General features: G+C 49.0%; 1 protein-coding gene across 1 annotated transcript; it reads left to right on the top strand.

Moving 5' to 3' along the window:
- Positions 1 to 4,251: 4,251 nt before the first annotated feature.
- LOC136135400 (putative testis-specific Y-encoded-like protein 3) lies at positions 4,252 to 6,372 on the top strand. The gene is given in 4 exon segments (XM_065893281.1): positions 4,252 to 4,349; positions 5,259 to 6,022; positions 6,025 to 6,143; positions 6,145 to 6,372. Coding segments are annotated over 4 exon segments (1,209 nt in total).
- Positions 6,373 to 12,092: the final 5,720 nt, after the last annotated feature.

Genomic DNA, 12,092 nt, shown 5'->3' with positions numbered 1-12,092 from the left:
GTCATATTTTTCCCCTGTGGGGAAATAAACTGACTTTGGACTGCTTCAGTCTCTGCCATCTTCCATGACTGTGTCTGTTCCTGCCTTCCTCGGCAGAGTCCACAGGAGACAGGCAAGAAGATTGGAGCGGTTTTCTCACAGGTCTGCAATTCTGTTTTTCTCCAAGTACATCATGACCCCCTCATCCTCCTTTTGAACTGGAGAGGGGAAGAAGTGAAAGGCATGCCCACTTCCATCACCTCCCGCCCCAATTCTCTAATCCTCACCCTGAATGTCATGAGCTTTTATCATTAGTCTTGGAACGAGGGACTCCGGTTCTAGGCTGGTGTGGATAGCAAAGGAGAGGGTGAGACCTCATTTGTCTCTCTCCTGTCTCTTTTCCAGGAAGTTGTGGAATTGTTGGAAGAAGAGTTTTCAGAAAGTTAGGACTGGGCAGATAGTTGAGTCCTAATCTCTGGGTGTACATCATTGCCTCCCATACCAAACTTTTTTCTTCTCTACAGTGTTCCTCCTCTTTCCCACTTTGCAGTCCCGTGGCCTCAGGCCCACTGTGCCTAGGCTTCTCTGCTCTCCATCAAAGAACTTCCATCTTCCTCTCACTTTTGCCGCCAGTACTCAGCAAGTTTCTTGCAACAAATGATTAGTTCTTCTGACTTGTGGGGCTCCCTGCCACAGACAGCACAGCTCTTGCCCAGCTGAACCCCATCCCTGCTTCATCTCAGTTCTGCATGGGCTTTGCTCTTCCCACTCGTGGAAGGGAGGCAGCTCAGGGACCACCAGTGTGGGGCCCTCTTGAGACACTTCCACTCTGATTCAGAAACACACTCCTACCTCTTTACTGTTAACTCCTACAGATGCAGCCAGCAGTTTCTGGGCGCTTCTCTCAGCAGGTGCCTCATACTGGCTTCTCCACTAGGGTTTCAGGACAAACTACCGAGGAACTGCCTCAGCCTCTTCCCAGTCCTCCCCCCCTCCCCCTTCTGTCTAGAAATCACTTTGGTTTATCATCAGGAACTGAGCAGGTCCAAGACCCAGCCTTCTGCTTCAGCCCGGGCCAGTACTGTTCCTTTGAGGTGAAAGCCTTATAATGTAGCTCCCTGGCCCTTGATTGGAAGCATTGTGGAGTGAATAAGCATGTTTTAATTTAGGCAGGCTAGTTTGGGATACCTTTTAAAACAAAAAGACAAAACCAGATATAAAGGTGTCTGGCAAGATTAGAATCAGAGTAGGTGATTGGCTTCTAAAAATTAGTTTCAGTGAGTCCCAGGGACTAATTAAGGTTTACTTTTAAAAGCGTCCCCTTGGTACGCAGCCGCCTCCTGCATGCTGTGCATGTTATTGGGACTCGTATATAGGAAATGGTATGTGAGGATCCAAACAGGACTCTGCTGCCATTCTCCTTGTCGTCTCTGATCTTCATCACTAGACCCAGCAACCCTCAGCCCTCCCTGCTACCTTCCCTGCATCTTTCGTTTACAGAGGCAAATGGGCCTCTGGCCACAGAATATAAAGTCTTGGGCTGTTAGAAGAGTCGCCTCCTCTTTGCCTGCTCTTTCCTGTCCCTTCCTTGAATACTCTCCCCCATTAGTGATGCTGGGAAACTCATAGGACAGGCAAAGCAACTATTTAAAACCTTATAACTGGGGCCTTGCCCCTCCTCCCCTCACTTCTTCCTTCCGTCCTGTTCCTCTTTTCTTCCTTCAGTGCCCTTCCCACCCACAAGGAATTTTCCTATCACTGTGAACTTTGCTGGTGCAGAGGAACATTTGCCTTCACCTTTTTTTTGGACCATAGACACCCAGCCATTTCTTAAACCTCCCCAAAATTTAAAAAAAGAAAAAAGTCCATATTGGCCTGGTTCAGAGGATAAGAATAGCTTTATCCTACTCAGTACCAAACCCACTTCAGTACCCTTACTGAGGCCATGAGAGCCTAGGGGTTTCTGCCCAGGACAGGAGCCACGGCATGTTGGCAGAGACCAAACGGGGACCAGGAAAAGGGGTGATGTTCCCTTCCCCCACCACCTCCAACCTCTGTCAGCATGAGCTGCCTTGAACAGTGGCAGGCAACTCCCCCTCTGCACAGTAGCTGGTCAGGGTTGAGTGCAGTCCTGGGGGCCAGGGGATAGCATGCCCAGTTGTGTCAGCTCAGAGGATCTGTGCACATCTTAGAGATGTGAGAGGTGGGGAAAGGAATAACAATGAGGTTTTTTCCCTCACCCTTTTACAATGGCATTTTGTTAATGGAAATCTGGGAAGCAGGTGTGATTACTTCTTTTGCTCGTAGATATTGTCCTAAGTTGAAATTCTCTCACTGCCCTAAACTTTCCCCTAGTAGCCCTTTAAGTCTCCACCCCCCTTCTTTTTGGTAGCTGTTTTCTCCACCCTCTCTCCACCTCCTCTCTTACCTAGGAGCTGTTTTTAAGCACGATTTTTTTTAACAGTTTATATTGTACAGGATCAATATTTTGCTTTTTAACAAGGATATTTATGTAATAAGAAACTTTGCCTTAGGCAGGTGTTGGCCAGAAAAGTCCAGATTCCTCTGGGACCCCACCCTGGCCTCTCCTGGAACTCTGAACCTGCTGTGGAAGGAATTGGCTGTAACCTCACCACTGGAGAGTCGGGTCTGTGGCGAGGGAAAGGGGTGTACTGGTGTGACAGGAGAAGGATCCACCATCATAATCTAGTGCCTCTATGGAGGGGTTTGGAAGAAGCATTCCAGTTCAGTTTCTTCGGGTGTGAGCTTCCTTCCTTAGCGGGTTCTCCCCATAGTGCACCTCTCCACCTCCTACTGTTTGGCACTAGAACTCCTGAAACACCACTTCTCATACACCTCCCTCCCTCCTTCCCAGTGGTCAAGGCTTTGGAGCCACTCTTTCGGAACGCCAGATTATTTAAAGAGAAAAATACAAGACAAAACCTTCTAGCACTTTGTAAACACAGTGAATAACCTCTTGGAGTATTTTTGGCTTTATATAAAACAAGGTTTTTAATTGTAAAATATAAGTGCCATTAGAAAATGCACAGGGCCTATCTTTGTTAAAGTAGATTTTTCAATGTTTTGCAGAATTACATTTTCAAAAAAAAGTTTTTATAATGAAGTTGTTTATTAAAAACTTCTGAATGATGTGTTTGGAAGTTGTGAACCTGTTTGATTGGGAAGGGGTAGGAGAGAGCTTGAAGAAGAACTGGAATCCAGACATCTTTAGCATCCAAGGGGATGATGAGTATAGGGCAGACAGTAACAACCTTTCACATTAGCACCTACAAACTTTGCCCTTTGATATTAAAGATCTTTGAGGTAAGTGGCATCATGCCACCACTTAATATTTTTGGGTGCAAGAGTCAGAAAAACCAAATTGGCTTAAATGGTGAAATTTCATGTCACTGAAAATGCCAGATGAAGTGCAGTCTTGAGGTTAATATTGATCCAGCAGCTAAAACATGGTTGGCCTTAGCATTCCTGTGTTTGCCCTATCTTGTGCAGTTGTGACTTCATCCTCCAGCCCTTCAAAATGGTTTGTCCCTTTATGTAGGAGAAGAATGCTGCCATAATTCCAGTCATTTTCACACAGTGCTGACCACAACTGGAGAGGGACCCTTTCTGGGAGAGAGGAGTCCTTTATTCACATAAGCGTCTCCTGTCTCATTGGCCATGATGGCATTCTGTGCCATCCCAAAACCAGTCACTATAGGCCAGTGATGACAAGGCTGAGACAAGGGTTGGAGTAGTTTCTCAAAGGAAATTTGGGGTAGTGTTAGGATGAGGAATGGATGCTGGTTGTCCAAGAAAAAAATGTCATCCATTGCCCAAGGTGCACAGCTGGTAAGTGACAGAGCTAGGACCTAACCTTGACCACACTCGTGCCTACCCATTTGGTTCAGACAGACTCTTGAAAGGCCATTATGGCTTCACCTGATGTTGCTTGGCCAGTCTCCAGTGAAGGTAGTCATCACTATTCCGGGCCCCATGCTCTGTACTGAGATCCTCCTGTCCAAGGCTCAGACTGAGCTTGCTTTTCTGGGGTCTGGAGCCAGTGTTCATAGCCAAGCAGTGCAAATCACTCCAGAGACCAGCCCAAGAATTTATGGGACGTTAAGTGTTAATGTGTGTAACAGGTGCTTTATGTACAAAGGCAGTGGGCTGGGTGTTCATCTCTTTGGCCTTCTGTTTACTTGACTAACTGTCCACCCCAGTGGGTTGGATCCCTGCTAGGGCCCCAAGAGAATCCACCTTGCCCTCTAGGGGATGCATACCCAGGAGTGGGTCTGGGGGCTCAAAGCTATCTTTTCCATTGGATGGGAGGAAGCTGGAGGCCTTCTGGAGGAGGTGGCAAGGACTTCCAGGTGAGCGGGTGGGGTATTGGGTGTATTGACCTCCATGGGCCACAAGTTTGGGAGCTGAGATCACAGGAGCGCAGGTGCACTTGCAGGATCAGGGCTGCAGGGGCTGGTCCATCCAGGCTCTTACTATCTGTGCACAGATCCTGCACTTCAGACTAGAGTTCACATTTGTGAAATGTCTGGAGCAGAGAAAGGGGTCGCCCCTAGGCCTAGGACGAGGTGAAGCCATGTCCACCCTTCAGCCTGTCAGCCCAGGAAGATTCAGCTCGTTCAGGGAAACCAGGCAGAGGCCCACTTGCTTCCTGGTTGGCAGCATTTGGGATCTTCCCTTGCCCTTAGATCCTTCTACTCAGACCTTGTTTCTGCCTTTCCCCACAAATATTTTGAGCACCTCTGTGTGCCTGACAATTACTATGCAAGTTTCAGTCTAGTCAGCCGCTGCAAAGGATACCTCTTGAGTCCTCTGCATATGCCTGAGTAATTTATCCTGTGAAAACTGCCCCAAAGCCACAGTCGCGTGTGGGCATCAGCCGACTCCCACCTGTCCACCGCAGATGCGGGGAACAGTAATTGCCTGGCGCGGTGGCTCTGGGGTTGGGCCTGATCCTGGGCGCCTGCTCAGAGCTGTTCGCTGCTTGGTACACCCCTGCACTTCACCCCATTTCCACCGCCGACTCCCAGTTCTGTCTGGGCGCCCGCAGTCGCATCCCCACCGGGCAGCCCCCTGCCGCTCCACCAGGCGCCTAGTCCCAAGACAGCCGGGGAACCCTTGCGAATCACATCCGTAAAAGCGTCGGGGCGCAAGGGGCGGGGCGAGCCCCGTAGGAGAAAATCGGGCCTCCCTGCCTACTACTCGCGGTCCCGCTGGGGTCGCTGCCAGCCACCCAGCCGCCCCTTTCGCTGAACCCGCAGTATCGCCCGCGCGCCCCGAGCCCCTCCAGGCCAGAGGCTCCCGCAGGTGATGGCAGACGAGGGTGCGGGGGGCCTGGAAACCGCCGCGCGCCCGGTCACCGCGTCTGGGGCCCAAGAGGCTGGGGGACGCGGGTATCCCGACCCCGCAGCCCGCCCAGGGACCGCCCTACCTGCCCCGGGGGGCCGGGAAGCGGCCTCCGCGGCCACTGGCCTGAGCCCAGAAAACGGCCTTTTCGGGGACGGGGGCCCAGAAACCTGTGGCGCAGAAGGGTGGGAGGCTCGGGCTGGAGCCGGCGGGAAGGCAGAGGAAGTGACGAGTGGGGAGGGCGCCATCTTCATGGAGGAGGCGGAGCGGGAGGTGGGGAAGCAGCCTGTGGGAGAGGAGATGGAGGTGGCCGAGAAGCTGGTGCGGGGGGAGAAGCTGGAGGTGGGAGCGGAGGCGCAGCAAGGCCCGGGGCTCCTGAACTTTGGTGGCCCAGTTGTGGACCCGCTGGAAGCCATCCAGTGGGAGCTGGAGGCCGTGAGTGCCCAGGCAGACAGGGCCTACCTGCGGCTGGAGCGCAGCTTTGGGCACATGCACCGGTTGCACCTAGCCCGAAGGAGCTTCATCATCCAAAATATTCCTGGCTTCTGGGTCACCACCTTCCTGAACCACCCGCAGCTGTCAGCCGTGATCAGCCCCCGAGGCGAAGACATGCTCTGCTACCTGATGAATTTGGAAGTGAGGGAGCACAGGCACGCCAGGACGGGCTGCAAGTTCAAGTTCAGTTTTGGGGCAACCCCTACTTCCGGAACAAGGTGATAGTGAAGAAGTATGAGTGCAGATCCTCAGGCCGGGTGGTGTCAATTGCAAGTCGCATTTGCTGGCACTGGGGCCAGGAACCTCCCAACTCTGGTACACAGGAACCGGGACACCATCCACAGCTTCTTCAGCTGGTTCTCAAAGCACAGCCTCCCGGAGGCCGACAGGGTTGCCCAGATTATTAAAGAGGACCTGTGGCCCAACCCCCTGCAGTACTACCTGCTCTGGGATAGGCCCCACAGAGCCAGGCAAGGCCTAGCAAGGTGGCCCACAGAGGCCCCTCCTAGGCCCTATGGGTTCCAGTCTGGCTAAGTCCTGCCCTGGGACCTGGCCCCTACACAAGACTCCTTTCTGCCTCCTGGGGACCTGGGCTTAGGCCAGCCATGGCACTCTGCTGTCTGCTTTCTGTTCCATGTACTCTGACCCCTTTGGACTTCAGTGGACTCAGCTCCAAGATTGTGGCCTTCATGGCCATGCTCTTCTATTTCCATGTAGGCTCCATGCATCACATGACTGTCACATGCCACAGTGTCTACCCAAGCACCCAGCGCTGTGGACAGGTACTACCATCATCTTCATGGCCTGGACCTGTCTTTGATCATGGCCTTCCACCCATTTTTTTTTTTTTTTTTTTGCGGTACACGGGCCTCTCACTGTTGTGGCCTCTTCCGTTGTGGAGCACAGGCTCCGGACACGCAGGCTCAGCGGCCATGGCTCACGGACCCAGCCGCTCCACAGCATGTGGGATCTTCCCGGACTGGGGCACAAACCCGCGTCCCCTGCATCAACAGGCGGACTCTCAACCACTGCACCACCAGGGAAGCCCCACTACCCATTTTTTACATGGGCACCCACAGGTCCTCACTAGGAGGACCAGTGCCTCTTTAAGGCCTACTCCTTCAAGGCCACAGCATGCCAGGCTTCATACTTAATGCTGAGCCCACACCTGTCTGTGGCAAGCTGAGTCTTGTCACCCAAGAGGAAGTGGGTGCATTTGGTCAGCCAGACTTGGACATTCCAGGACCTCAGGACCACAGGCCAGGCTAATGGACTGTTGGGCATCTAGCAGAATGGGCATGGGGTGAGGTCAAGGACATGAAGCAGTGGGCAGTGCATTCTTTGTGACCACACTGCTCTTCTTACCCCTGCTACTGACTTTTGAAGGTCTGTGTCCTGCCTGTGTCTGGTCATCGCCCTTCTCATGAGTTTCACCCAGGTTGCCAGCGACCTTGTTGCCTGCTCCCAGGTTTATAAGGACCTCAAGAACTGCCTGTGAACCCAGGTGGGCCACCTGCCAATGCACAAGAGCTCCCCAAACCCCAGGAACTCTGCCACGCTGGCATATCTGGGCATGCACTTAAGGCAGGGACAGTAATGGAGTCCCTTCCAGAAGCCTACCTCCCTGAGCTCCAGTCACTGGACTCACACAGAACCCAACTCCCCTGTCTCCACTTGTTTTTAGGTGGCCAGCTTGGGGGTGCTGGAGAGGGGGTGTTTCTGGTCGTGAGGCCTTTCTCCACCTGCCGAGATCTCACATGTTTGTTTTTATTTTCTTTAAAGTGATAGCTCAGAAACAAAATAACTGAAGAAGCAAGGTTTTTTACAAACAGCTGAGGAGACAGGCTTTCTTGTTGAATTTGCCTCTCCGATTGTCTCCAGAGAGGGAGGGTTGTCCGCTAGCTTGGCGGAGCTCTCTTTGCCCCCTCTGCTCCAGTGCCCTGTCCCCCTCAGCAACGGGGGACAGCACAGGGCCCCTGAGCAGAGACACCAGGAGCTCCGGGCCCGCAGGGATAGCACATTGTTTTGTTTCGTGCTGTGTTCTTGGAGACTAACTTTAGCTCCAACTCTACTTTCTTCTCCTTTTGCCGGGTCCAAACCCTCATGGGATCCTGTTAGTACAGGAGCTTAGCCGAGCCCCACTCCTGAGACCCCCTAAGACAGTTTTTTTGGGCTGTCTCCATCTCATTTTGGGGGAATGACCATACCCAGGTCCCTTCCCATGGAAGGGCTTCTCTTCTGCTCCCGAGGACCTGGGGAGACCTTAACACAAAATAAAGGGGGGGGTGCTGCTCTCGGCAGGGGCGTGCAAGAGAAGTTGGAACCAGCTGGGAAGACAGGGATGGAGGAGGGCCTGCAAGGTGCAGGGAGGGGAGCCCCCGAATCTTCTTAACTTTTTTGATTCACCAACTGATCTTTTAATTTTTTAATATTTTTTTCTTTTATTTTTTAAATTTTATTTTTATTTGATTGTTCCAGTTTCTAAAAATTTTGATGGTCAACCCTATTGAGGAAATTTGTAGATTTTTTTTAACATCTTTATTGCAGTATAATTGCTTTACAATGATGTGTTAGTTTCTGCTTTATAACGAAGTGAATCAGCTATACATACACGTATATCCCCATACCCCCTCCCTCTTGTGCCTCCCTCCCACCCTCCCTATCCCACCCCTCTAGGTGGTCACAAAGCACCGAGCTGATCTCCCTGTGCTATGCAGCTGCTTCCCACTAGCTATCTAGTGGGATATATATGTCCATGCCACTCTCTCACTTCGTCCCAGCTTACCATTCCCACTCCCTGTGTCCTCAAGTCCATTCTCTACGTCTGCGTGTAGATTTTTTTTAAATTAATTTTTATTGGAGTATGGTTGCTTTACAATGTTGTGTTAGCCTCCACTGCACAACAAAATGAATCAGCCATACACATACAGATATCCCCTCCCTTTTGGACTTCCCTCCCACTTAGGTTACCACAGTGCATTAGGTAAGAGTTCCCTGTGCTATACTGTATGTCCCCATCAGTTGTCTATTTTATACATAGTATCAATAATGTATATGTGCCAATCCCAGTCTCCCAATTCCTCCCACCCCACCCCTTTCCCCCTTGGTATCCATACGTTTGTTCTCTACGTCTGTGTCTCTATTTCTGCTTTGCAGATAAGATCATCTATACCATTTTTCTAGATTCCACATATATGTGTTATTATACGATATTTGTTTTTCTCTTTCTGACTTACTTTACTCTGTATAACACTCTCTAGGTCCATCCATGACTCTACAAATGATGCATTTTTATTCCTTTTTATGGCTGAGTAATATTCCATTGTATATATGTACCACTTCTTCTTTATCCATTTCTCTGTTGATGGACATTTAGGTTGCTTCCATGTCCTGGCTATTGTAAATAGTGCTTCAGTGAACATTGGGATGCATGTGTTTTTCTGAATTATGGTTTTCTCTGGGTATATGCCCAGTGGTAGGATTGTGGGGTCATATAGTAGTTCTATTTTTAGTTCTTCAAGGAACCTCCATACTGTTCTCCATAGTGGCTGTATCAATTTACATTCCTGCCAACAGTGTATGAGGGTTCCCTTTTCCCCACACCCTCTCCAGCATTTATTGTTTGTAGGTTTTTTAAAATAAATTTTAATTAATTAATTTTTGGCTGCGTTGGGTCTTCGTTGCTATGTGCAGGCTTTCTCTAGTTGCAGCGAGCGGGGGCTACTCTTTGTTGTGGTGGGCGGGCTTCTCATTGCAGTGGCTTCTTTTGTTGCGGAGCACGGGCTTAGTTGCTCTGTGGCATGTGGGATCTGCCCAGACCAGGGCTGGAACCTGGGTCCCCTGCACTGGCAGGTGGATTCTTAACCACTGCGCCACCAGGGAAGCCCTGTTTGTGGGTTTTTTGATGATGGCTGTTCTGACCGGTGTGAAGTGATACCTCATTGTAGTTTTGATTTGCATTTCTCTAATAATTAGTGATGTTGAGCAACTTTTCATGTGTTTGTTAGGTCTTCTGTCCATTTTTGGATTGGGTTGTTTGCTTTTTTGATGTTGAGCTGCATGAGCTGCTTGTATATTTTGGAGTTTAATCCTTTGTCAGTTGCTTCGTTTGCAAATATTTTCTCCCATTCTGAGGGTTGTCTTTTCGTCTTGTTTTTGGTTTCCTCTGCTGTGCAAAAGCTTTTAAGTTTCATTAGGTCCCATTTGTTTATTTTTGTTTTAATTTTCATTACTCTAGGAGGTGGGTCAAAAAAGATGTTGCTGTGATTTATGTCGAAGAGTGTTCTGCCTATGTTTTCCTCTAAGAGTTTTATAGTGTCTGGCCTTACATTTAGGTCTTTAACCCATTTTGAGTTTATTTTTGAGTATGGTGTTAGGGAGTGTTCTAATTTCATTTTTTTACATGTAGCTCTCCAGTTTTCCCAGCACCACTTATTGAAGAGGCTGTCTTTTCTCCATTGTATATTTTTGCTTCCTTTGTCATAGATTAGGTGACCATAGGTGTGTGGGTTTATCTCTGGGCTTTCTTTTTTTAAATTAATTAATTAATTTTTACTTTTGGCTGCATTGAGTCCTCATTGCTGTGTGCGGGCTTTCTTTTAGTTGCGGTGAGTGGGGGCTAGTCTTTGTTGCGGTGCGTGGGCTTCTCATTGTGGTGGCTTCTCTTGTTGCGGAACACAGGCTCTAGGCGCGTGGGCTTCAGTAGTTGTGGCACGTGGGCTCAGTAGTTGTGGCTCGTGGGCTCTAGAGTGCAGGCTCAGTAGTTGTGGCACACGGGCTTAGTTGCTCCGTGGCATGTGGGATCTTCCCAGACCAGGGCTCGAACCCGTGTCCCCTGCATTGGCAGGCAGATTCTTAACTGCAGCACCACCAGGGGAGCCCCTATCTCTGGGCTTTGTACTAATTCTGTGAAAGATGACATTGGTAATTTGATAGGGATTGCATTGAATCTGTAGTTTGCTTTGGGTAGTATAGTCATTTTCACAGTATTGAGTTTTCCAATCCAAGAACATGGTATATCTTTCCATCTGTTTGCGTCTTCTTTGATTTCTTTCAAGAGTGTCTTATAGTTTTCTGCATACAGGTCTTTTGCCTCCTTAGGTCGGTTTATTCCTAGGTATTTTATTCTTTTTGTTGTAGTGGTAAATGGGATTGTTTCCTTAATTTCTCTTTCTGCCCTTTCATTGTTAGTGTACAGGAATGCAAGAGATTTCTGTCTATTAATTTTGTATCCTGCAACTTTACCAAATTCATTGTTTAGCTCTAGTAGTTTTCTGGTGACATCTCTTTAAATTAGAAGAACTCATAACAGAACACTACAATTTTAGAGGTTCCCTCAATCCAGGTATGACTTTGGGTATGTAGAAAGTTTATGCTCTGTTTTACATTTCGCTGCTTTGTTTGTTTTTGTTTTGTTTTGTTTTGGTCATGTGGCATGCAGGATCTTAGTTCCCCAACCAGGGATCGAACCCATGCCCCCTGCAGTGGAAGCATGGAGTCCTAACCACTGGGCCACCAGGGAAGTCCCTCATTTTGCTGCTTTTAAGTCAGCCCCGATGCATCCCCTTCTCCATTTCCATCCACTGGGGAAATTGAGCTGTCCAGTCCTGCTTGTTGCTTTTAGCTGAGAACATTTACCAAGAATATCAGTGTAATTTTTCTACACCATTTGGAAACCTATGTGGCTATTCATGATTATTATTAAGTTGTTGTGGCTGTTAATATAACCCTGAACTTAGAAGTAGTTTGAATAAGGTTGTTTTGTAGGACTTAAGACTAGAAATTGTTACCATATTCTGTGAGGATAACCTCCGAAAAGAAATCTGTAACTCTGATGGTCTTGGTGACCTGTGTCCCAGTGGCGGTGTTGTAATGACATCGCTGTAACTGACATCACTGCTTCTAGGCAGAGAAACAGTCATAAGGTGGCTTTGTCCAATCAGAAGAAGATTCATGGCACTTTGTCTTCTATTGCTTGATGAAAAAATAAAAACTTTTCAGTCTGGGGGAAAAAAAAACCCTCAGATCACATTACTCCCCCATCCAAAACCCTCCATTGACAGAAAAAAAATCCTAATTCCTTATTGTGGCTGACAGATTCCAGCATTTTCTGGTCCCTGCCAACATCTCCCCTCGATCTCCCTTCACTTCCCCCACGCTCGCCTCGAAGCTGCTCCTTAAACACACTGAGCACATTCCGACCTCAGGGGTTTCGCACTTGCTTTTCTGGCCCCAAATGCTTCTCCCGAGGCCCT

Source organism: Phocoena phocoena, chromosome 15 (assembly GCF_963924675.1).
Source record: "Phocoena phocoena chromosome 15, mPhoPho1.1, whole genome shotgun sequence".
Taxonomy (NCBI): domain Eukaryota; kingdom Metazoa; phylum Chordata; class Mammalia; order Artiodactyla; family Phocoenidae; genus Phocoena; species Phocoena phocoena.
This window is presented reverse-complemented; position numbering and strand designations above follow the sequence as displayed.